The 26416-nt window shown below is 48.6% G+C and overlaps 1 protein-coding gene across 1 annotated transcript in view; it reads left to right on the forward strand.

The window, feature by feature from the left end:
• Positions 1 to 26416, forward strand: part of DNAH8 (dynein axonemal heavy chain 8) — a 611430-nt gene that overhangs the window by 211963 nt on the left and 373051 nt on the right. The window contains exons 24-25 of the mRNA XM_025186355.3: positions 1811 to 1917; positions 8433 to 8535. Of these exons, the coding sequence (XP_025042140.3) occupies positions 1811 to 1917; positions 8433 to 8535 (210 nt within the window). The remainder of the gene's footprint in view (positions 1 to 1810; positions 1918 to 8432; positions 8536 to 26416) is intronic.

Below are 26416 nucleotides of genomic sequence, written 5' to 3' on the forward strand. Positions count from 1 at the left end.
TCCTGTGGCTCATCCAGATTCAGCACCAGACAGAGCAGCAGTGTCTCCTTGATTGGTCTGATGACTCATCACCTGGCTCCACCTGCTCAGTTTTATAGTTTCTAATCCCAAACACACAATAGTTTCCAGTCTCACACACACATTCATATCTCAGGGGAGAATGCAGTTTAGAGCAAGTTACAAGCAGAGTGGATGAAAGTTACAAAGTTGCAAGATTTAACAAAGATTACGAGTTGCAGTGTTTAAAAGGCAATGTATCTGAAACAATTACAAAGCTTCAGAGAATAATTTACAAATCATCAGTAATGAAGTGATTTAGAAGACAACTCTGCCCCCGCCCCAGTTTAGCGTATTTCCAGAAAATCCATGTGTAAAATCAATTAATTGCTTTGGCTGAGGCTTTATACAACAGTTTAAAGGTGCAGCTGAAACAGAAACAGTTTTAGGGTGAACTTATAAGAAGTTTGTGCTGAGGATTTTAGTGTTAGATTTATCTAAGCATTTTCTGTTATTTTTGAGTTGGTAATCTACTTTACTCTGCCTTTCTCACTTATTATCACTTAAATCCTACTGCTTGTACTTAATAAAATCATTTTTCTTTTCTATCAAACTCAGTGTAAATACCTGGAGGGGCAACCAGTGTGTTCATTCATTCTATTTTTCATTGTTAAAGGGAGCTTATCCAGGTAATTCACTGGGGGGTTCTGATCCCATTTGGGGAGTGGTATTCCAGGAAGCTGGTCCCGAAGCAGCATTTTCCTTAGACTTAAAGAGGTTCAGTGTCTCTACTGCTCCTCGGGAGGGGATGGCAGGGATCTCAGCTCGGGGCCTTGGCTGGGGGAGACCAGCAGAGCTGGCCCTTTGGGAAGTCCCAGAGAGCAGTAAGGTGAGTGGAGGTGTCCGTGTCAGCATCCCGGAAAGCACTCCCAAATGGTCTTCTGTGACCTCACCCCCGTCACATCTGTATTCTAATATCTCTGTTGTAGAGAAGAAGGAAAAGGTTAGCCACCACAGAAGAATAGAATTCTAGGAAGGAAGCAGCATAATAATTGTTTTCTTGGGTTGTGGTTTAGACATTAAATGATATGTACTCAGTATTAAACTCTTGACATGCTTTTAACACACTTTAAACCAAAGATCTGATCTGCTTATGTAAAAATCTTTAGTTGGGATTTGTAACCCAAGTTCACTGAATGTTTTTTAGAATCCTCTTTAGAATTTATAAGCATTGATTTTTCGTATTAATTTCATATAATTAATTTGATGACTAAATTCCAATCCAATGTTGAATCTAATTTGTTGATTTAATTTTGATTTGATTGTTGTAATGTTCTGTTTTTAGTTTAATGTTATTTTAATGGTTTTACTTTGATAGTTTTCTTGATTTTAATTTTGTTTACATTTTTAAATACGATGATATTGAACCACGTTTCTTTCAATAAGTACTGTTGGTCCAGAACCTTTGAGGATCTTGTTAGACATTGGCTAGTCAATCTAAAAACCTGACCAGCCCCCATTATTAGTTGTTGGTTCTCTGAAGGTGTAGGGGTGTGTGTGTGTGAATGACCCATGTCTGGCTGAGATAGCATTTTCTGTGGTGTAGGCATTGCGGGGAAAATTAAAAATAAATGTACAATTATTTCAGGCCATTAAAATGACAAATTATGTTTTAAAAATATGTGACTTCATTGAGTAAGTCAGAATAGTTTTCTCTCCTTTATTATACCTTCTCTAATTTACTTTTTTCACATTTCTTTTTTACTGTTTGATTATTTGCCTACAGGAACTAAATATTTTGTATTTGTTGCAGGAATGTAAAGAGGTAATTGCATATTTCAGTCATCAATTACTAGACAGTCTGTTGAAAGCCACCCGGCTATCTTTGGATACTCTTAAAAAAAGAATGTTTGTTTCAAAGTAAGTTGCAGGTGAAGTAGTACTTCATTAAAACAACTTAGAGAGTAATACTGAAGTAGTTTTATAAGAATCCATTCAGTTTCTTTATCTTTGTTACGAAAGACTAAGGGAAAATGCAGTTATATTCATTGATTGTAATTCCTTTCTTTTAGTACCAACAGATGCTACACATCCTTTCTTCATGAACCTAAGCCTTCTATTTTTAATATACAATCCTGTTTTCAATAGACAAAATAAAGGGTTTGGCAGTGTAATATTTCAAATGTATTATTTTAATTTGTTTTTTTCCTGTGGCAATCACAATATACTAGGTAATTTTTGGTAATTGTAGAAAGAATAATCCTTGCTTTACATAGTTCACATTCTAATAGTGGTCAGAGAGATTAATAAAAACAAGAGGCAGGGAAATAACAAATGGAAATTGTTATAAATTAAATTTACTCTAGGCAACCTGGCAGAGGGGAAGGACCTGTGCAATGAGAATCACTGGGATTTTCCTTCAGTTCTAAGGAAGGTTATTCTTGTGACAATCTTCGTAGTAATGTATCTGTTAATACTATATGCTTGGACTTTAAAACCATGATCTCAAACGCTGAAGCCACATGTCAGATCTGACTTCATTCATAGGTAGCAAACCAACACTGGAGTAAATATTTTGTGCTTTCATGTTCAAAGTATCCCTACTTTTCTGAGATCAGATGGTGTAAGAAATTGTGTTTACACTGCCCCAAACCAAACTGCTGCTTCCTCCTCAGCCAACAAACTAAAAAGATAATACAAGTTTTCCTATAGGCAAAGTCACTCCTTATGTTCATTCTCTGGGCCAAGATAACAGAGAAAAGAGAATACTTGTAGCATTTTTTTGGATTGCAGATGCAATCCTTGAAGCAGAGCGTAGGATTCCATGACTATTTCAGATTCTCCGTAGACATGACATCAATATTCCACAGATATTTGGGCCAATTCTGTAACCCCAACTGTCCTGGCATAAGAACTTGGTTCTTCTTCATTTCATGCAAAAAATATGGGTGATATCCTTTTGGGAAGGATTAGAGTTGTTCAGTCTAGAACACTTAACACTCTAGAAACTAGAGGACTCCTTAACAATCCTGGTCTGTATACTAATCTTCCTCTGGAAGACATTTTTCCATTTTCAAAATAAAGGCCAACACGAGGCATACCGGAGCGGTCAACAAAGGCTTCCCTTGTCGACCGCGCTGCGTCTAGACTGCTGCACTGTGCCGGATCAGCTGATCGTCGGCACAGCGTGGAGGACATTTTTATTTTAATGAAGCGGGGATTATTTAAATCCTTGCTTCTTTGACTATGCCGAATAAACTATTTTACATGGCTCCATTGACGGAGCCATGTAGTCTAGACATAGCCTAATAGTAGACTGTGGCTTGGTCCACAGATACCTCAACGAGATAGTAATTTACTAGAAGATAGAGGTCTAGACATCATCTTGTTAATTTTCTGAATCTTCCTGCAAGAAGCAAATCTAAGGCCTCACTTGAATTCTCTAAATTTACAGATTTTAATTTCCCTTCTGTTTCTTCTTGAATAATCACTGTTTTGTTAATGGCATGGAGTTGGACCTCAGAAAAAAGGACTGTGGAAATCATTTGATAAGGTTGTGTAATCCAATTCCTACTTATAATATTGGGCCATTGCCTGCCTTCCAAGATTTTCCTATTGCAGACATATATAAAGCAGTTATATGCTCACTTTACATTTTTACGAAGTATTATTGAATGAATTTGGTTTCAAATTTCAGGCTTCCCCTAACTCAATTTAGGGAAGGCCAAATTCTCACTGTAGCCCTACCATCAAAACAAAAATTATTAGGAAAACAAAAGAAGAAAACAAAAATTGTTAGGATATACTTTCTTTTTATTTGGCCAATTTTATTTCAATAATTTTTCTTTCTTTCTAATTACTATCTCCTCCTACAGACTTCAGTGTATCTAGTGTCTTCTGTTGGATATTTAAGAGATGTCATGTCACAGTGCTTATTGCAGTGTTATATATTTTTTTCTTCAGAGACATGACTTGAGCTTTTGGCTATAAAGTAAAATCATGGCCCCATTGCAATAAATAGGAGTTTTTCAGCACAGGTATCCTGCACAGTTAGAATCTTGACAAAAGGAAATTACTTAGGGTACATCTACACTACAGAGTTTTATCAGAAAAATGGCTGTTTTTCCGACAAAACCTGAGATGTCCACACTACAGTTGCGTTCTTTTGAAAGTAAATTGAAAGAACAGAGGGGTTTTTCCAGTGTTGGTAATCCTATTTCTACAAGAAAGAAGCCTTTTTCCAAAAGAATTCTTTCGGAAAAAGGTGTGTGTGGATGGGGAGGAGGGTTTTTTCCTAAAGAAGAGGCATCCAGGAAATAACACCGGTGCCCTGGTGGACACTTCATCCAAATTAATCAGGACTCTATAGTTCCTGTCTCCTGTCTCCTCTTGAAGCTGCAGGCACACTAGACAAGCCTTGTTGCAGGAAGCCAGCCTGAGAGCAGCACCTCACCGTGCGGTTCTCCCTGCCACAGGACTTGCCACCCATGGCCCAACCTCAAGCCCCCCATGATGCCCCTGACCCTCGCATGGAGCAGTTCCAGGGATCCCAGGACCCACCCAGGGGACCAAGAGGTAGGCAGCCTCTTGGTCTGGAGTGAAGATCCTGTTCCTCCTTAAGTTGTGGGGTGAGGAGTACACATTTCAGGATCTCTGCTCCAAGTGTCGCAAAGCAGACATCTATGAGTGCATGGCTGAGTCCCTGGCAGAGTGTGGACACCCACCCTGGGCCTTGGAACAGGTCTGGATTAAGGTTAAGGAGCTCTGCCAGAGATACGTGTGGGCCAGAGAGCGCAGCTCGCTCTCAGGGGCTGTACCCCACATCTACCCCTACTTTGATGATCTGCACCAGATCCTAGGGGGTGGGGAAAACAAACTTCAGACCCCCGTCGTCATCCAGCCAAAGGTCACAGTGGTGGAGGAGCAGGAGGACTAGGGCCAGCCGGAGAAGGAGGTGGAGATGGACACTGTCACCCTGTCCCTGCAGCCAGTGCCTGAGAGCCAGGATGTCTCCCAGGCCTCATCGGATGCTAGGGAGGGATCTTCCAGTGAGTGGTCTTAGTTTGTCACACACATGGGCGGGGGAGGCTGGCACACAGGGGGCGGGGTGTGAGTGTCGCTTGGGATGGACATCATGCTGCGGTCTGCACATGTGGAAGCATGTGCAGTGTTAGTGTGTGGCACGCGGCTGGAGCAAGCAGTTCCAGAGCATGGGTGAGATACTGCTGTCAGGCTCAGGGGAATCCACACATGTCCTGCCACAGGAGATGGGGGGGGAGAGGGGAGGAGTCCTCCTAGCGCCTGCACCAGCTGGAAGCAGACTGGCCACAAGGGCACAGGCACGACCCCAGATACACCGAGGAGTGCTGCACACAGCACACAGGCATGCCTGCATGTGCGAGGCACCACCCACTCCCACGGGTGGTGCTGCGAGCTGCAGGTGTGTGTGCGCAGACATCAGGGAGGGTCAGGATACTCCCAGCTCCTTTGCCGCCCATGAAGGGATCCTACTGTGGCCAGACACTTCCCTTGCCTGCTTGTCCATGGGCTGGTGGTGGGTGGGTGGGAAGCGGGCAGCACAGTCCCCTGGGCACCTCAGGGTCCCTGTGAGGCAGGGTCTGCTGTGCAGGCCATACATGGCCTTGCTCCTGGGACATCCCCTTCCTCTGCCCCAAGGACTGTTGGTCGCTGCTCACAGTGGAGGGCATGGCCTCAGGGACACTGTCTGCATGAATGACTGACCACCTCTCCCTCTTTGTGTTCTCCATAGCCAGACCAGGTGGCATGGAGGGGTAAGCCACACCACCAGAGCCTGCTGCCAGAGCCCGGGGGACCCGAAAGCATGCCAGGTTCCAGGAAGACCTCATGCACCAGTATGTCAGTGTCCTGTCCGACATGCAGCAGACTCTGGCACAGAAGGTCCGTGAGGACTCAGAGTGGTGGAACCACACAATGGGACCAGCTCATGCAGCGGTGTGATAGCATATGTGCCATCATGTCGCATATGATGGTACACCTGCTTGTTGCCACTGCTCCTGGCTTCCACCCTCCTGCCCCTCCTTCTATGCACATTCCCCCTCCGCTTGCTCCCCATGCGATAACTCTGCTCCCTCCCCAGATGATACCCATGCCCTCTCTCCCTGTCCCTCTGCCATCCCTGACCCCGTTCCAGCACTCCTTCTGTCCACCCCACTGTGGTCCCATGATCCACCCAACTCCGACTAGGACCCCGCATGCAAGGTAGCACATCTAATCACTCCCTCCCCCCTCCAAGTTATGAGTCCCCCTTCCCCTCCCCACCTTTTGTTGAATGTAAGATAAATACAGACTTCGTTTTGTTCAAAACCAAACAGGTGTCTTTATTCTGAGGTCAGGAAAGGGGTGAAGGGAGGGGTTGTGGTGGGGAAGGGATAGGGCTGCAAGCCAGAGACCCCTAGTTGGAAGGCCCTGGGGAGAGTTACTGGGGTGCTCGAGAGAACCTCTCCCTCAGGGCCTCCTGGATGCGCACCCTGGCCAGATGGGCCTGTCGGATGGCATCTGTTCTTGGCTGCTGGAAGGCTCGCCCCTCGCAGCTGGCATCTGCCCCCCACCCTGGGAAGAAGGCCTCCCCCTTCCTCTCCACAATGTTGTGGAGGACACAACATGCTGTGACCACCTCGGGGATGTTGTGCTCCCCCCATGTCGAGGTGGGTCAGCAGACACCTGAACTGTACTTTGAGGCTGCCCAAGGCCCACTCCACCAGGATCTGAGCCTGGTTCAGGCAGGCATTAAATTGATCCCTGCTGGGATCCAGGTGTTTGGTATATGGCTTCATTAGCCACATCTTCAGGTAGTAGGCCGCATCCCCCATGATGCACAATGGCATCTGCACATCCCCATCTGCAAAGTCACGGCAGGGGAAGAATGTGCCCGCCTCCAACTTTCTGTATAGGCTAGAATTCCAAAACACGTGGGCATCGTGTGCCATGCCTGACCACCGCAGGGTCTGCAGCCCAGAGTGCCTTACCTCCATGAGGTGTGCCCCGATGGTGGACTACCCCATGCCAAACTGGTTGCCCACCGACCAGCTGTCAGGGGTGGCAAGATTCCAGATGGCAATTGCAACCCGCTTCTCCAGGGGGATGGTGGGCTGCAGGTGGGTGTCGCATCTCCAGAGGACAGGAGTGAGCCAGGCACATAGCTCCAGAAAGGTGACCTTCCACATGTGTAAGTTTTGGAGCCCTGTCTGGTTGTCACACCTCTCCATGACCAGCTGGTCCCACCAGTACGAACCTCCAGAAATGCCTCGGTGTTCAGCCTCCAGAAACGCCTCTCCACAGTGGGTTGCTGTTGTCAGAGTTTAGCTCCCACACCCAGGGAAAGGGTCCCCAGAATGAGCTTGGGGTTGAGTTCAGTCGGGATCAGGAAGGCATTTGGCACAAAGTGCTGTAAAAACTGCAGCATGGCCGTGTAGGGCCATCATATGCCCAGGAGCAGCTCCGGCTCCATGGCACCAAGAGAAAAGCTGTGGCATCCAAAAAAGCAGGGCAACCACAGCAGGCACGGCGAGAGCTTTGCTGTCCCTCTAAGAGGTAGGCACACACGCAGCAGAAGCAAAGAAATGGTTGTCCTGATGGGTACCTTTAAGCTCGTATCTCTGCAAGTCACTAGCACCAGCACTTGGAAGTAACTGGTGACCTAAAGCCCTACTTAACATGGTTCCGGGTGGCCTTTTACGCGAGAGAGCATCCAAAAAGTGCATTGCTTTTTTGATGAGCTTTTGTGTATGGATGCTCTCTTTCGGAAGAAGTTTTTTCAAAAGATCTCTTCCAAAAAAAGCTTCTTGAGAAAGAAGCCTGCAGTCTAAACATAGCCTCAGTATTTTTTTCTGGTTCACTATCTGTATCATCTTTCAGAATTCTCACTCAACTGGCTTCTGCATTTTTTAATTTGAAAACTGTTTTACTGTGTCCTGACTTTTGCAACTTGTATTCATTTGTTTTGTCTTTAGGTTTTTAATTGTGTATCAATAATTTTGTATTGGTTTATCATCCTGGGAATTTCACTTTCTACCCTATGAAGGACCCGATTGAAATGCTTAGTGAGGAGCTTTCATTATTTTGTGGCACCTTCCATCCCACTTAAAAAAGTACTGACTAGAAGGCTCTAAAGGCAGTGGCTATGTTCATGGTGACATGACTATCTTTGGTGGCAATGGTGGTATTCACCGCTATCGCTACCCTTAACCATTGAAAAGTTTTAGACCTAGGGACATTTCATTTGTCATGTGTTAGGGGACTGAGATCCTGGGGTGAGAATACCCCAAAATGTCTTCAGAGATGCCAAATTTTAAGGGAAGTAATTTCATTTTATAATAATTCAGATGTCAGAAATATAATTTAATAGTTTTATGGTGAAGTATATATACAATAATGTATTTTAATTTTATTTTCAGCACTAGCACCTTTGGACGAACCAGTTTTTTTGCTCAAGCAAGCAAATCTGAAGAGGTTGCTTCTTTTCTAAAAGCTGAAGTGCATCTTGCTATTCCTAACGTGGTAAGCAATTTGTGATATTATTTTTAGCAAGGTAAGAAGAGATGTTGCATACCTTTGCTGAGCATGACACAATTTAACAGAATAGAATTAACCATTTAACTTGACTGCTGGAGCAAGGCAGATGTACATTGTTCCCTCTAATTTTTACATCCATGTGCAGAATGAATTTTGTTATTTGCAAAATATGTAGGTGATGTACAGTGGGGGTGGTCCCGAGGGGTTTGGCATAGTGGAGAGGGCTGGGGTGCTGGGGTGTGAAGACTCTAGCAAGGTTCTGGGGTGGGGTCAGGCATGATAGATATGGGGTGGAGGAGGGGCCTCACGACTGGGGCAGAGGGTTGGATCCAGGAGTGTGAGATCTCCAGTTTGGGGTGTGGGCTCTGGGTTGGGACCAGGGATGAGAGGTTTGAGATGCAGGCTGTCCCAGAGCTGCAGTGGGGTGAGAAGATTTCTCCCAGCTCTCTCTCATCCTAGCAGCTTGGGGCCATATACAGATGCCCCTCTCTTGACCCAGCCCCACCAGAGCTGCTACGCTGGGCTGGTGGACTGGCACTATCCCTAGCTGTAGCTGCTCTGGTGGAGCTGGGCTAGGAGAAAAGCACCTCTGCTTGGCTGTAGCAGCTCTGGCAGGACTGCATTGGACCAGGCCAGACCAGGGGTGCTGTGCACAGCCACGCAGCTTAGAGAGAACTTAGGTGTCCCCTTTGTAAAATGTATTCACAGCTTTGACCTCCTCAGTTCCTTCTTATAATGGCTAGCTACACACATCAAGAGCATTTATGTAGCGTGGTAGTATTTGTCACCAATTATACTTCCTGGATTTTCATTTCTCTTCCTGTTTGTTATATTTGGCTATTAAGTTCTTCTTTATTTTTGATGTTTGAAATGTCAGACTTTGTCTATGCTGACAGATGTAAAGCACTAGCAGTTACAGCACTGCTCACAGAGCACTACAAGAAACACTGTCAGCTGCCAGCGCAGTAGTGTGACCACACTTGTGGCACTCTGTAGCAGTGTACCCATACCGCCACAGCACCACCTGCCGTCAGTTCTGGGAATTAGGTCTGCCAGCAGGTGGCGGGATCCTTTTCAGGACACTGCCCTCCGGCAATGCCCACAACAGCCTGAGCTCCTCCCCCTTCCGGGGGTTTGTGATAGGCCGGTAGGCCTTCAGGAGGCGGTTCCTCTGCGTCCGGCACACGGGCGATACGTCTGTCCCACTGTGCTACCATGCCTTACAATAGTCCAGGGCAACGAGTTTATTCCCGGCCTTGCTTCAGGTCGGGATAAGAGTCAATAGTCTGCGCGCCCGGCCTTGCTTCAGGTCCAGGCCGCCGGGGAATAAGTTCACCAAACACAAGTCTATTAGCTCACAGTTCTGAGCAGGGCAACCGCTCTAGTCCTGGCCCTTTAAAAGGTCCTGCCCGACTCACAGCCAGCCCCAAAAGTACTGTAGGTAAGCCCGAGCCCTCGAGCAGGGCGGGCGACAAATACAACCTATAAGGCCTGGCCCTCGAGCAGGGCGGGGCAACAAACACATTAAGCAAAGCCCAGGCCCTAACTCCAGGCGGGGCAGCAAATGGCGGCCAGGCCCTGAGGCAAGGCATGGCCGCAAACAAACACAGGTTTGTAGAAGCTCCTAGTTCAGGAGCTGGGTCGGTAATGAACCTGCAGCAGCGGTGAGGGGGAGACTGCCACCCGGTTAGTGGGTGGCGGGGGAGGCGCAGGCCCACCCACTCCACTGCGCCCCGGCCCAAGGGCCCTGAATGCAGCAGTGCAGCTGCAACTGGCTCAGCAGGGCTCCCGCCCGCAACTTGCTGGCCGAGGGCTGCTCTCAGCCCGTGCTACCCCCTGGGCCACTTCTCGTCTCCCCCTTCCCAGGTACCTGTACCTCCAGCAGGTCCCTCAGGGAGTCGAGGGCGGTGTCGTCCCAGCAGGGTCCAGGTGGCCTAATCCAGGGGTCAAGGGGTGGGAGCTCTGCAGCGTCCCGCGGGCTTGTCAGGCACCGGGATTCCAGCAACCGTCGGGGTTCCAGCCGGTCCACCAGCTTGGGCCAATCCTCTGGGTCCACGGGTAGCTCTGCTGGCTGGCTTGGCCAGGCCTCAGCAGCCCTGGCAGGGAAGTCTTGGCTGGCCTTCGGGTAGGCAGCTGAGGGAGGCCCAGGCCAGGTCTCAGCATCCCCAGGCAGGAGCTCTGGACAGGCCTCCGTCTCCTTCAGAGGCTGGGCCCTGACTGAGCTCCCCGGTAGCCTTCTTATAGTCCTAGCCCCGCCCTTTGGCTTCCGGTCAGGTGAGGGGGTGGGGCTAGGCTGGGCCCAAAATGGCTCTCAGAGGGGTTCCTCCGCCTCTGGCTCAATGGGTGGCCACTCCACCCCACTACACACTGGCAGTGGCATTTAGAGTGGTGCACTCTGCGCAACTATCCCAGGGTATGTCTACGCTAGCTCGGTAGTTCGAGTTAGGTAGGGTAATGAGAGCAAGCGAAGTTGCAAATGAAGCCCGGGATTTAAATATCCCGGGCTTCATTTGCATCTTGCCGGGCGCCGCCATTTTTAAATCTCCCTTAGTCCGAACTCCGTGCCCACGGCTACATGTGGCACGGAGTAGGTAGTTTGAATTAAAGATCCTAATTCGAACTACCGTTACTCTTTGTGGATCTTTAATTCAAACTACCTACTCCATGCCGCATGTAGCCGCGGGCACGGAGTTTGGACTAAGGGACATTTAAAAATGGCGGAGCCCAGGAAGATGCAAATGAAGCCCAGGATATTTAAATTCTGGGCTTTATTTGCAACTTCGAATGCCTACATTAGCCTCCCTAGTTTGAACTAGGGGGCTAGTGTAGACATACCCATAGATACTATGGCATTCTCTAACTGAAAAGGGAAAACACATGGCACACACAAACTAACTCTGGTACCAGACCACCTAGCCTCCAAGTGCATTCATCAGAAGGGATATTTCTCCATGGTTCTCCAGGCGCTTATGGATCACTGTGGTTGTTTCATGGACATTAATACGGGCTGGTCTGGAAAGGAGCATGACACGCATCTTGCAAAATACAGGCCTATTCAGGAAGCTGCAAATGGGGACTTTCTGTAGAGGATCACTGTAAATTTTATCCAGAAATCAAAATGCATGTTGCGATCCTGGGAGATTCCACCTGCCCTTTAATAACATGGCTCATGAAGCCATACACTGAGAGCCTTGACAGCACCAAGGAGCAGTTCAGCAATAGGCTGAGCAAGTGCAGAATGACTGTTAAGTGTACACTTGGTTGTTTAAAAGTCCACTGGTGATGTTTGTATGAGAAGCTGGACTTGGCTGATGACAACATTCCTATGCTTATAGTTGTGTGCTGTACCCTCCATGGTATCTGTGAAGGGAAGGGTAAAAAATTTCTCAGGACTGGACCACTGAGGCTCAGCACCTGGAGGCTGAGTTTGAGTAGCCTGGGACCAGGGCTGCTGGAGAGGCATAGTGAGGGACCATAAGATTCAGGGATGTCTTGAGGCAGCAAACTGATGTTGAAAGCCAGTAACACTCGCCTTCAAATTTCCTTGGATTTTGGGGACTCGTCAGCCCATGTCCTGGCCTTGGGTATTATGTGGTGGGCCATCTGACTGGAGCTGTCTGATCTTCCTTTCAAGGTCCAGAAGACAATACAGAACCTTATTTTCATTCAGATCAGTCTCTTTGTGGACCAAACCCCCAGTTCTTCTTTGAGTGATGTCCCCGTGGGTGCTCCACTACAGGTGTCGGGCTTGTCCCGGCGCCGCAATCCGGAAAGTTTTCGCCAGCAGTAGCCCCCTCTGGAGGACCGCGCATGCGCAGAGTGCCCCGCGGCATTCGCGCCTTTTCTGCGTCGCATGGTCCGACGCGCCAGTTCCTCCTAACCGTCCACGGCCGCAGACGGACTTGGAACATGCTCCCTTCTGAGGAGAAATCGTATTGTTAATTCGTTTGCTCCTTCCCAGTTAGCCCCTTCCCTCATAGTTAGTTAGTTGTTATCTTAGTTAGTTAGTTCATAGTTTAAAAAAAAAATTGTTTTCTCTTGCCATTATAATCCCTGAGGGCCGCTTCGACCAGCCCCTCAAGTTCTTCCTTTCCCTCGGGGACCGCCATGCTAAACGTGCCCGGCTCCCCCGGCTTTAAGAAATCCGCTTCGTGCGCCGACGCCATGCTGGTCTCAGATGGCCACTCCCGCTGTATTCGCTGCCTGGGAGAGGGCCACATCCCCCAGAAATGCGGTCACTGTTCGAAGTTGACTGCTCGGGCGAGACGGGACAGAGAAATGCGCCTGAAGATGTTACTCTTTAATAAGGCGCTTCAGCCCCCGTCATTAGAAGAATGGGCTGAAGGAGAGGCGTGGGACTCATCGGGCTTCCCTCCCAAACGGGTAGCGAACAAGTCAGCCAAAGCCCGTTGTACCTCAGCACCCAGTCCCACGCTTTCAGCGCGCTCGGCCCCGCAAGGCCATCCGGAATCGGCACCGTCATCTGCGGCAGCGAGCCTCCGCGCGGCACCGCAACCAGATACGGTGCGGTCTTCGGCACCGAGACACTCGGCACCATTGCCGCATGCGGCACCTCAGCACACTTCCAGGCCGGACCTGGCACCGAGAGCCGACCTGGCACCGAAGTCTAAGTCGGCACCGAAGTCTAAGGAGCTGGCACCAAGAAAGGACTCGGCACCCACGGCAACCCAACCTCCTTCAATACCTGGGGATGCAGCTTTGCCTCCCATACAGGGCACGTCTGCAATGGCCCGCACGGAGCACACATTGGGGGCTACCAGACCTGCACCGTCAGTTATTTCGGCGCCAACCCCTGTGGCCCCATGACACCACAGCTCGGGAGACGAAACGGCACCACCATCTCCACACCACCTGGAGGAGGCTTCTGACTCTGCCTCGGTCGTCTCGATTCCCATGGATCCCCCATCCACGGGAGTACCTACTAAGGCGCAAAGGAAGACGCACCACCCACGTTTGCTTTCCCCCAGTCCCGACAGGGCGGCGTTTTCCCCCGAGCCATCGCTCTCACCCTGCCAAAGATGACGAGACCACCATTACGGCTATTCTTCCACACACCATTATTACAGATCTCCAAGGCGCTCTATTACACCTCCACGTTACCACCGCGCATACTACTCGAGATCCCCATGTCAACATTCGCATCGCTCATGATCCCCGAGATCTCCTCCTTGCTCCCATTACTATCGTCAGAGGAGCGCCGTTTCTTACTCACCGCAATATTCGCACCACGACTCTCATTATCATGGGTACACCTCGCCCCATCATGATCGTTTACGTTCTTTCACAAGACACTTACCAACCTCATCTCCAGAGCAACATCAATTGTACTCGCCACTACCAACGACCCAGGACTCTATCCCGCTGGCTCAACGTCCTCCAACACCTACTGGGGATGACTTACCAACTTTGGTCCTGCACGGCGACATCACTCAGTCACCCGTCGCAGAGCAACAACCCACAGCTTCTCCAACAGATGTTTCTTCCTCTTCCCCAGATGACGCGGTTTTTAATGATGAACCCTCGCTCGTGGATGATTACAAGCAATTCCATGAACTTTTTAAACGGGTAGCATATTCTCAAAATCTACGTACCTCCGAGGCGCCTCAGAAGCAACATGTCCTTCTCAGAAACGTACAACATTCCAGTAAGCCAAAACTTGCTCTCCCCTTCGATGCCGCGATCCTTGAGATAGCTAACGACATCTGGCAGACCCCAGCATCTGTGCCTCCTACCAACAAATGCACAGACAGGAAGTACTTTATTGACTCCAAAGACGCGGAATTTGTTTTTACGCACCCCACTCCAAATTCCATCATTGTCAACAGCTCAGCAAAGGGCGAACTCCGCATAATCAAGAAACTCTGCCGCGGACAAGGAATCCAAGCGTCTGGATTTGCTCGGGAGGAAGGTATATTCGTCGGTCACAGCGACATTGAGGATGGCCAACTACTCCGCCCAACTCGCCAACCACAACTTCGATAATTACTCGAAGTTGGTGCCTTTAATACAGCACCTACCAGACTCCAAACGGGACATACTGAAATCTATTGTGCAGGAGGGTTATACAGCAGCCCGTAATGCACTCCAGATAATGCTGGATATTGCCGACTTGGCTCCCCGCACTACCGCGACATCGGTCATCATGCGACGTGCCTCTTGGCTCCACCTTGCTTTGGTACCAAAAGATCTTCAACCCAAGGTGGAGGACCTTCCATTTGATCGAGCTTCCCTGTTTGCCCAGAACACTGACCAAGTGTTCCATTCTGAAAAAGACTCCCGAACTACTCTGAGAACCCTCAGGATGTATACTCCTCCTTTCAGGCGCAGGAGGACATGGCCGTATAACAAACAAAGGCCTTCTTCCTCTTATTCCACCCAACGCTTCAGGCCCTATGATCAACAGAAACAAAGGCAGCGCCCCCAACGTCACCGCCAGCAACCTAATAAACAGCAGAGTCACCAACAACCTTGGCAGCAAGTTTGACGCCCTTGTCGAGAGTCTGCACACAACCCCCCTATTGGAGCCTTCGTCTTGAGTAACCAAGCTTTTCCACTGCCGCCTGAACCGTTATTACCACCGCTGGTTCGCCATCACCACGGACCGTTGGGTCAGGGAGATCGTAACCTCTGGACTCGCCATTCCCTTCTCCACTCTACCTCCCTCCAACCCCCATCCCCGTCCGTTTTCAGGGACCCCTCTCACGATCTTCTGTTGCATCAGGAGGTCATGCACCTACTTACCATTGGAGCGGTAGAAGAAGTTCCCTCCGAGTTCTGAGGCAGAGGTTTCTATTCCCGGTACTTCCTCACCGAGAAGAAGTCAGGCGGATGGAGACCGATCCTGGATCTTCGCGGCCTCAACCGCCACCTGCGAAAACAAAAATTCAAAATGGTTACTTTGGGCTCCATCATCCCAGCGCTACACAAAGGGGATTGGTTCGCGTCCCTCGACCTCCAGGACGCACATTTCCATATTGCCGTCCATCCAGCTCACAGGAGATTTCTATGCTTTACTGTAGGCAATGATCATTACCAATATGCGGTGCTCCCCTTCGGCCTCTCTGCAGCCCCAAGAGTGTTCTCAAAGACCCTGGCAGTCGTAGCTGCGTAGCTTTGTCGGGCCGGCATTACCATCTTTCCCTATCTCGACAACTGCCTCCTCACGGGCCCTTCCATACAAGAGACTGAGACTGCAGTTACAGTTACAAGAGGTATTTTCGAGACTCTTGGACTAATCATCAATCTCCCAAAATCTTCTCTGGTCCCCACGCAAGCCAGACTGAACTCTATAACCGCTATGGTATACCTACCCATGGACAGAGCCGACACCATCCGAGACCTAGCGAACGTCTTACTTACTGCTCTGGCAGTCTCGTGCCTTACCTGCCTGAAGCTGTTAGGCCACATGGCCTCTACTACGTACGTCATAGCACACGCTCGCCTTCGTATGCGGTGCCTGCAACATTGGCTTCTCGCAACATACAAACCCGGTATTACCAATGTCCACACACTCACACCTGTTCCGACCCATGTCAAGGACTCGCTTGCGTGGTGGCTCCATCCTGCCAATACTCTTGCCGGTGTCCCCTTTCGTGCTCAACCCCAGTTAATCCAGCTTACCACGGATGTGTCCCATGTAGGCTGGGGAGCACATATACTACAACATCGGGTTCAAGGCTTGTGGCCCCACCAGGAATCCCTACTCCATATAAATTTCCTGGAGCTCAGAGCGGTTTTCAACGCTTGCCGCCACTTTCTCCACCAGATCCAGGGAACCACACTACAGGTCCTCACGGACAACATATGCACCGTATACTATATCAATCGACAAGGCGGAGCCAGATCCAGAACTTTGTGTGCGGAATCAGTACGCCTTTGGAATTGGGCGATTCGCCACAACGTCACGCTCACAGCCTCCTGCCTCCCCGGCAGGATCAATACCATTGCGGACACACTCAGCAGATCCTTCCAATCCCAACACGAATGGGAACTCCTCGATTACATAGCCCGTGATCTTTTTCACCGGTGGGGCTATCCAGAAATCGACCTCTTTGCCACTTGTGACAACAAGAAGTGTCGCTGTTACTGCTCGAGAGCAGTCATAGGCAAGCAATTGAAGGGAGATGCCTTCCTGCTCAGTTGGGAGACATATCATCTCCTATACGCCTTTCCCCCAATTCCCCTGATACCCCGAGTGATAGGGAAAATACTATCCGACGCAGCGACAGTAATCCTGGTGGCTCCCTTTTGGCCTCGCAGCTCATGCAGATGTCAATATCCCAACCTCAACGACTTCCACAGCTGAGCAACCTGCTCTCGCAGCAATGCGGCAATCTTCTCCATCCAAACATTGATCATTTGCACCTGACACCTTTTGGCCTCGCAGCTCATGCAGATGTCAATATCCCGACCTCAACGACTTCCACAGCTGAGCAACCTGCTCTTGCAGCAATGCGGCAATCTTCTCCATCCAAGCATCGATCATTTGCACCTGACAGCTTGGCTTCTAACTGGCTCCAAGGCCTAGAGCTGACCTGCTCCCAAGCAGACGCCTGGGTACAAAGCAGACGCCAGAGCACTCAGAAATCTTACCTCTATAAGTGGCGTCGCTTCTATGCTTGGTGCCAATCGCAGACCATTGATCCTCACAAGGCACATATCCAATGCATCCTAGACTATATGCTTCACTTACATTCGCAAGGCTTGGTGGTTGCTTCCCTAAGAGTGCATCTGGGAAGGCGATTTCGGCCTGTCACACTCCGATAGAAGGTTTTTCCGTCTTCTCACACCCACTCACGAAGAGATTCTTTAAGGGTATTTCTAATCTTTACCCACCACATAGGCCTATCGCAGAACCTTGGGACCTTACCTTCCGCGCGACCAGGAACAGCTAAAAGGAGAGTTTGGAGAGGGAGTTCTCCAGGTAAAAAAGGAGTAAAAACGGGACACTTGTGGTAAGTGGCTGTCTGGAGTGTGTGTTTGTGTGTGGGGGAGTTATTTGCAGTGTGCTGAGCTTGTGTTTGTCTGTTTGGTTTGTTGGTTTGTTTGCTTTGTTTGAAGGAGCTTCCAAAAGCTTTGAAATCTAGAAGCCTCTGTTAATTGGCTGATCCTCAGTCAGGGGGAGGGGCTACCAGAGCTATATAAGCCTGTGACTCAGCGACCAGGGAGAGTGCGACCAGGAACAGCTAACAGGAGAGTTTGGAGAGGGGGAGTTTAGAGGGCACTAGTGACTTCTAACCTTCTTTAAAACATAACTCTTAGAATAATCTATATTCCAGAGGTTTAAAAAGAATCCCAGTTTATACTTAAACTTATTCATTAGGAAAATGGAGACAGAAGCCCAGCAGCAGAGTGGGGGCTATCCTGTTTATTGCGTCGAGTGTAACATGTATGATTACCTGCCCTGTGGGCAGGTGGCATATGTGTGCACCCGTTACAAGGAGCTCCTGACCCTCAGAGACCGAGTTTGGGCTTTGGAGGACAGGGTGGCTGAACTGGATGAGCTAAGGGAGGTAGAGAGCTATGTTGATGAGACTTTCTGAGACACTGTAGTACAGTCCCACCTCCAGGCTGAGAGCCCCAGTGCTCTTAAGGAGGATGAAAGTCTCAAGGCAACAGAGCATTCAATGGGAGCAGAGGGAAACCATCCCGTAGTTGGGACCCTCCTCCCAGAGGATGTTGCGGTATCCTCTCGCACTGAGGATACCTCTGAGGGGGAGGGAATGCCCGTTAGGAAGAGGCGGGTGTTAGTAGTGGGTGATTCGATCGTTAGAAACATAGATAGTTGGGTTTCTGATGACCGGGAGAACCGTATGGTCACTTTCCTGCCTGGTGCGAAGGTTGCGGATCTCTCGAAGCATCTAGACAGACTTATGTGTAGTGCTGGGGAGGAGCTGGTGGTCGTGGTACATGTAGGTACCAATGACATAGAGAAGGGTAGGAGAGATGTCCTGGAGGCCAAATTTAGGCTGCTAGGAAAGAGACTGAAATCCAGGACCTCTATGGTGGCGTTCTTGGAAATGCTTCCAGTTCCACGTGCAGGGCCAGGTAGGCAGGTGGAGCTTCAGAGTCTCAATGCGTGGATGAGACGCTGGTGTAGGGAAAAGGGGGTTAGATTTATTAGGAACTGGGGACACTTTTGGGAGAGGGGGAGCCTATACAGGAAGGATGGGCTCTACCTAAACCAGGGTGAAACCAGACTGCTGGCACTAAACATTAAAAAGGCCGTAGAGCAGTTTTTAAACTAAGAGATGGGGGAAAGCCGATTGGTGCGGAGATGTACGTAAATCGGAGGGAGACTTCTCTTAGAGGAGAATCCATTGATAGAGATTCTCTAAGCTGTAGTCAGAAAGAGAGGAGGGGAGAGGACAAACCATGGGCCAGAGCAGACAAACAACCGCATACAAAGGAATCCAATGCATCAGGGAAGGGCAGACAAATAAGCAGTGGCAAATTTTTAAAGTGCTTCTACACAAATGCTAGGAGTCTGACTAATAAGATGGGTGAACTAGAGTACCTCGTATTAAATGAGGAGATTGACATAATAGGCATCACCGAAACCTGGTGGAATGAGGAAAATCTGTGGGACACAATCATACCAGGATATAAAATATATAGAAAGGATAGAGCAGGCCGGCTGGGTGGCGGAGTGGCACTGTATGTGAAAGATAATGTAGAATCAAACGAAATAAAAATATTAAGTGAATCAACATGTTCAATAGAATCGCTATGGATTCCATGCTCCAATAATAAGAAATTAGCAGTAGGGATATATTACCGACCACCTGACCAGGACAGCGATACTGACATTGAAATGCTAAGGGAGATTAGAGAGGCTTCCAAAATCAAGAACTCTGTAATAATGGGGGATTTTAATTACCCCCATATTGACTGGATCCATGTCACCTCAGGAAGAGAAGCGGAGATAAAATTTCTCAATGGCTTAAATGACTGCTTCTTGGAGCAACTGGTGCAAGAAACCACAAGGGGAGAGGCAATTCTTGATTTAGTCCTGAGTGGAGTGCAGAATCAGGTCCAGGATGTAACCATTACAGGACCGCTTCGGAATAGTGACCATAATATAATAACATTCAACATTCCTGTGGTGGGAAGAACACCTCAGCAGTCCAGCACCCTGGCATTTAATTTCAAAAAGGGGAATTACAAAAAAGGAGGAGGTTTGTTAAACAGAAATTAAAAGGCACAGTGACTAGAGCCAAATCCCTGAAAGCTTCATGGAAACTTTTTAAAGACACCATAATAGAGGCCCAACTTAAATGTATACCCCAAATTAAAAAGCATAGCAAGAGACCTAAAAAAGAGTCACCGTGGCTTAACCACCATGTAAAAGAAGCAGTGAGGGACAAAAAGATGTCTTTTAGGGTATGTCTACACTACGAAGTTAATTCGAACTAACGGACGTTAGTTCGAATTAAGTTTGATAGGCGCTACACTAGCGCTCCGCTAGTTCGAACTTAATTTGAACTAGCGGAGCGCTTGGTTCGAACTAGGTAAACCTCAATCTACGAGGACTAAGCCTAGTTTGAACTTACTAGTTCGAATTAAGGGGTGTGTAGCCCCTTAATTCGAACTAGTGGGAGGCTAGCCCTCCCCAGCTTTCCCTGGTAGCCACTCTGGCCAACACCAGGGAAACTCTATTTCCCCCCTCCCGACACCGGACCCCTTAAAGGGGCACAGGCTGGCTACGGTGCCCGCGCCAGGTGCAAGCATGCCAGCACCCAGCTAGCAGACCCTGCACCTGGCATGGCTCGAGCCAGCCACCCAATGCCCCCCAGCCCTCCCCATCTTTCCGGAGAAAGGCTGGCGGCTCCCGGGAGCTTGCCCTGGACAGCAAGAGGCGGGCACCCGCCTGGGCTAGTGCGGACATCATGGACCTCGTCCACGACCTCCGCACAAGGCACAGGAAAGTGGCCATCTAGGGCAGGAGAGCTGCCAGCCTGGCCACCCAGGAGCAGGTGTGCATGAAAATCAAGGTGGTCCACTGAGACCCCCGACCCTGAGCCCTGAGCTTATAATGGCCGTCCTGGGTCAGACCAAAGGTCCATCTAGCCCAGTAGCCTGTCTGCCGGCAGCGGCCAACCCTAGGGACCCTGGAGGGGATGGACCGAAGACAGTGACCAAGACATTTGTCTCGTGCCATCCTTCTCCAGCCTTCCACAAACTTTGGGCAGGGACACCATTTCTACCCTCTGGCTAATAGCACTCCATGGACCCAACCTCCATGACTTTATCTCACTTCTCTTTAAACTCTGTTCTAGTTCTAGCCTTCACAGCCTCCTGCAGCAAAGAGTTCCACAGGTTGACTCTTTGCTTTGTGAAGAACAACTTTCTGTTACTAGTTTGAAACCTGCCACCCATTCCTTTCCTTTGGTGTCCTCTAGTCCTTCTTTATGGGAACTAATGAAGAACTTTTCTTGATGCACCCTCTCCACACCACTCATGCTTTTATAGACCTCTATCATATCCCCCTCCGTCTCCTCTTTTCTAAGCTGAGAAGTCCCAGTCTCTTTAGCCTCTCTTCATATGGGACCTGTTCCAAACCTCTGATCATTTTAGTTGCCCTTCCCTCTCCCACCCTCTCTCTTCCCCTCTCCCACCTCCTTTTCCCAGTCTCCCCGAATTTTGTTCAATAAAGAGAGATTCTATTTTTGACCACATGTTTTCCTTATTTTGTACATCAGGAAGGGGGGCTAGGGAAGAGCAAGTGGAAGGAGGTGAGGAAGGAATGGGGTACGAGCCCCCGATGGGGAGGACTGGGCTGGCTCTGTGGGTTTCTGGGGGTGGAAGCTCTCCTGCAGCCCCCCAATTGCTCCCTCTCCCCAGATGTCAGCCTGCGGCAAGTGCAGCCGGTCTGGTGGCCGAGTGCTGTGATGTGCCCAGTGTGGGCACTCAGGGCACTCCAAGCCAGGACTGCTTTGCAAGCGGGGCACCCCTGAGAACTGTCTGTCCGGGGTGGGGGTCGGGTCCCTTTAAGCACAGCCCTCAGCTAACCTGAGGCAGCAGCTCCACACTCTAAGTCCTCATCTGATGCCCTGCCGGCACTGCTTCCGGCCATCCTTAACCCCAGTTCAGGGTCCACTTAATGTGGACATGCTAGTTCGAATTAGCAAAACGCTAATTCGTACTAGTTTTTTAGTCTGGATCCGTTAGTTCAAATTAGCTTAGTTCGAATTAACTAATTCAAACTAAGTTAGTTCGAATTAGTGCTGTAGTGTAGACATACCCTTCAGAAGTGGAAGTCCAATCCTAGTGAGATAAATAGAAAAGAACATAAACACTGTCAAATCAAGTGTAAAAATGTAATAAGAAAAGCAAAAAAAGATTTTGAGGAACAGCTAGCCAAAAACTCAAAAAGAAATAACAAAATGTTTTTTAAGTACATTAGAAGCAGGAAGCCCGCTAAAAAACCTGTGGGTCCCCTAGATGATCGAGCTATAAAAGGAGCAATCAAGGACGATAAAGCCACTGCGGAGAAACTAAATGATTTCTTTGCTTCAGTCTTCACGGCTGAGGATGTTGGGGAGATTCCTGAATCTGCACCGTCCTTTGTGGGTGATGAATCTGAGGAACTGTCCCGGATTGAAGTGTCATTAGAGGAGGTTTTGGAACAAATAGAAAAACTTAATGTTAACAAATCTCCGCGACCGGATGACATTCATCCAAGGGTTCTAAAAGAACTAAAATGGGAACTTGCTGAGCTATTATCTGTGGTTTGTAACCTATCCTTTAAATCGGCTTCCGTACCTAATGACTGGAAGGTAGCCAATGTGACACCAATATTTTAAAAGGGCTCTAGAGGCGGTCCTGGCAATTACAGACCTAAGTCTAACTTCAGTACCGGGCAAATTAGTCGAAACAATAGTAAAGAATAAAATTGCGAAGCATGTAGAAGAACATAATTTGTTGGACAAAAGTCAACATGGTTTCTGTAAAGGGAAATCCTGTCTTACTAATCTATTAGAGTTCTTTGAAGGGGTTAACAAACATGCGGACAAGGGGGATCCAGTAGATATAGTATACTTGGATTTTCAGAAAGCCTTTGACAAGGTCCCTCACCAAAGGCTCTTGTGTAAATTACATGGCCATGGGATAAGAGGGAAGGTCCTTTCATGGATTGAGAACTGGTTAAAAGACAGGAAACAAAGGGTAGGAATAAATGGTAAATTTTCAGAGTGGAGAGGGGTAACTAGTGGTGTTCCCCAAGGGTCAGTCCTGGGACCAATCCTTTTCAACTTATTCATAAATGATCTGGAGAAAGGGGTAAGCAGTGAGGTAGTAAAGTTTGCGGATGATACAAAACTGTTTAGGATAGTCAAGACAGAAGCAGACTGTGAGGGACTCCAAAAAGATCTCACCAAACTGAGCGATTGGGCAACAAAATGGCAAATGAAATGTAATGTGGATAAGTGTAAAGTAATGCACATCGGGAAAAATAACCCCAACTATACGTACAGTATGATGGGAGCTAATTTGGCTACAACAAATCAGGAAAGAGATCTTGGAGTTATTGTGGACAGTTCTCTGAAAACTTCCACACAGTGTGCAGCGGCGGTCAAAAAAGCAAATAGGATGCTAGGAATTATTAGGAAAGGGATAGAAAATAAAACACAGAATATCTTATTGCCCCTGTATAAAATTATGGTATGCCCACATCTTGAATACTGTGCACAAATGTGATCTCCTCACCTCAAAAAAGATATTTTGGCCTTGGAGAGGATTCAGAAAAGGGCAACTAAAATGATTAGGGGTTTGGAATGGGTCCCATATGAGGAGAGGTTAAAGCGACTGGGACTTTTCAGTTTAGAAAAGAGGAGACTAAGGGGGGATATGATAGAGGTATATAAAATCATGAGTGGTATGGAGAGGGCAGATAAAGAAAAGTTATTTATTAGTTCCCTAAATAGAAGAACTAGAGGACACCAAATGAAATCAATGGGGAGCAGGTTTAAAACTAATAAAATAAAGTTCTTCTTCACACAGCGTCTAGTCAACCTGTGAAACTCCTTGCCAGAGGAGGCTGTGAAGGCTAGGACTATAATAGAGTTTAAAGAGAAACTAGATTATTTCATGGAGGTTAGGTCCATAAAAGGCTATTAGCCAGGGGATAAAATTGTGTCCTTGGCCTCTGTCTGTCAGAGGCTGGAGATGGATGTCAGGAGACAAATCGCTTGATCGTTGTCTTCGGTCCACCCTCTCTGGGGCACCTGGTGCTGGCCATGTCGGTAGACAGGATACTGGGCTAGATGGACCTTTTGTCTGACCCAGTACGGCCGTTCTTATATTCTTATGTTCTTATGTTATGTTCTTCGTACTGGATACTCTTTCTCGCCCACCATTTGAACCCCTCGCAACTTGTGATTTGCAAACTCTCACTATCAAAGTTGCCTTTCTCCTTGCGATCACTTCTGAGCTCACGGCACTCTCCACCAATCCTCCCTACACAGTATTCACTCAACACAGTGTCTCCCTGAGATGTCACCCTGCCTTCGTGCCAAAAGTTAATTCATCATTCCACATGCTACACCTGAGGAAGCGCGCCTGCATACATTAGACGTCAGAAGGGCGCTAGCATTCTGCTTGGACAGAACACGTCCCTTCAGGAAGTCCCCACGATTGCTATTATCAGTGGCAACCCGTTCTAAAGGACATCAGCTATCATCACAACGCATATCGTCCCATATCGTTAACTGTATCTCTCGCTGTTACACCCTTAGGGGCAGGACTCTACCCTGTCCACCAACAGCACACTCAACCAGGAGCATGGCTGCCTCCACAGCATTCCTGAAGAATGTCCCCTTAAGTGACATATGCCGTGCAGCGACCTGGTCGTCGTCATCCACGTTTGCTCAACGCTATGCCCTTGACCGTCTCAGAGCTGCGGACGTAGCAGTTGCTCAGGCAGTCCTTTCATCTGTGTGCAAATAATTCCGAAGCACGATCCACTGTCAGGGTGACTGCTTCATACTCACCTGTAGTGGAGCACCCACGGGGACATCTCTCTCGAAGAAGAAATTGTTACTCACCTTGTGCAGTAACATCTGTTCTTCAAGATGTGTGTCCCTGTGGGTGCTCCACGACCCATCCTCCTCCCTGCTTCGGAGCTCTTTTTTTCTCTTTTTCAGATGTTCTGGCTAGGAGGAACTGGCGCGTCGGACTGCACGACGCAGAAAAGGCGCGAACGCCACGGGGCACTCTGTGCATGCGCGGTCCTCCGGAGGGGGCTACTGCTGGCGAAAACTTTCCGGATTGCGGCGCTGGGACGAGCCCGACACCTGTAGTGGAGCACCCACGGGGACACACATCTCGAAGAATAGATGTTACTGCACAAGGTGAGTAACAATTTCTTCCATTGCCTTAAGGACTCCAGGAACAGTAAGAAGTCCTGGAGCATGCATACTACCTCTATGCAGTGCAAGCCCTTTAAGCCTCGACCGCAGAGGCCTTTCCCCTCTCATTCTCAGCCTGACTACTTCCTAAGGCACCTGTGGTACTCTCATCACAAATCATCTGAGGGCCATTCAAGACCACAGTCGCTTCTGCCATCTGGACTTGTGCTCTCTTCAGCTCATGGCATGGTGGCTCTGTGGCTCAACCCTGTTGAGCTGCCTTCTCTGAGCTAGCCTGTCAGGTACTTCTCAGCAGTATAAGCCCTCCATTTGGCTCACATATCTGGCTAAGTGGAAGTGATTCTCCTGATAGTGGCGCCAATGTAACCTGGCAACCCTTATTCATTCCCCAGGTGCTGGAGTACCTGGTGTCTTTGAAACACCAGTGCCTGGCTTCCGCCTCATTAAAGGTTCACCTGGCAGTTATTTCATCCTTTCATCTAGGAGAGGCTGATTGTTCTGTCTTCAAGAACACCCTCACTGAGTGCTTTCTCAAGGGTATGGGTAGGCTATACCCACTAGTCACTGCTTTGGCCCTCATCCTTCTCCTGTCAGCACTCATGGGTCCCCCATATGTGCCTTTAGCAACATGTTTGTTACTTTACCTTTCATTGAAGGTGGCTTTCCTGGTCATCATCCATGCAATAGGAAAGTGTTGGACCTCCATGCCCTCATGTCGGATACTTTGTACACTGTTTTTCATAAGGACAAGATTCAGGTTTGTCCTCAACCGGCTTTTCTCCTAAAAGTGTTTTCTGCCTTTCATACAGGTCAGGACACTTTCCTTCTGGCTTTCTATCCCAAACCTCATCAGAGCTTGTGGGAACAGAGGCTTTACTCACTGGATGTCAGGCGAACTCTCACACATTCTACAGTGACAGAACTAAGCCCTTTCATAAATCCTCACAGCTATTGGTGGAAATGGCAGACCAGATGAAGGGCCTGTCAGTTTCTTCTCAGTGCATGTCCTTCTGATCATGGCATGTATCCACACATGTTATGACCTCTCACTAAGGTTTCTCTGATGCCTCTCATGGCACACTCCACATGGCGATAGGCCTCTTCGGCTGCTTTTCTGGCCCATGTTCCTCAGGTCTATGATGTGGTCCTTGATTCATTCCTTTAGATCACACTACACTATTGTACATCAGTCCAGACATGATGCAGCTTTTTGGGCCCCAATACTTGAGTCAGCTACACATTGACTCTGACCCCTCCTCCTGGTAAGCCTTGTGAATCACCTCAGTTGAGCTTATGAACAAATATGAGGAAGCACTCAAAGAAGAAAAAACACACTCTGTTGTTCTTGAGATGTGTTGGTCATATCTGTTCCGTACCCACCCTCCTTCCCTGCTGTCAGAGTAACCATCAGGTAGGAACTGAGGAATGGTTAGGTCGGAAAGGTCATATATGGGGTGACACATTGGTGCCATTCCAGG

This window comes from Pelodiscus sinensis, chromosome 3, assembly GCF_052426305.1.
Source record: "Pelodiscus sinensis isolate ZL-2025 chromosome 3, ASM5242630v1, whole genome shotgun sequence".
NCBI classification, from domain to species: domain Eukaryota; kingdom Metazoa; phylum Chordata; order Testudines; family Trionychidae; genus Pelodiscus; species Pelodiscus sinensis.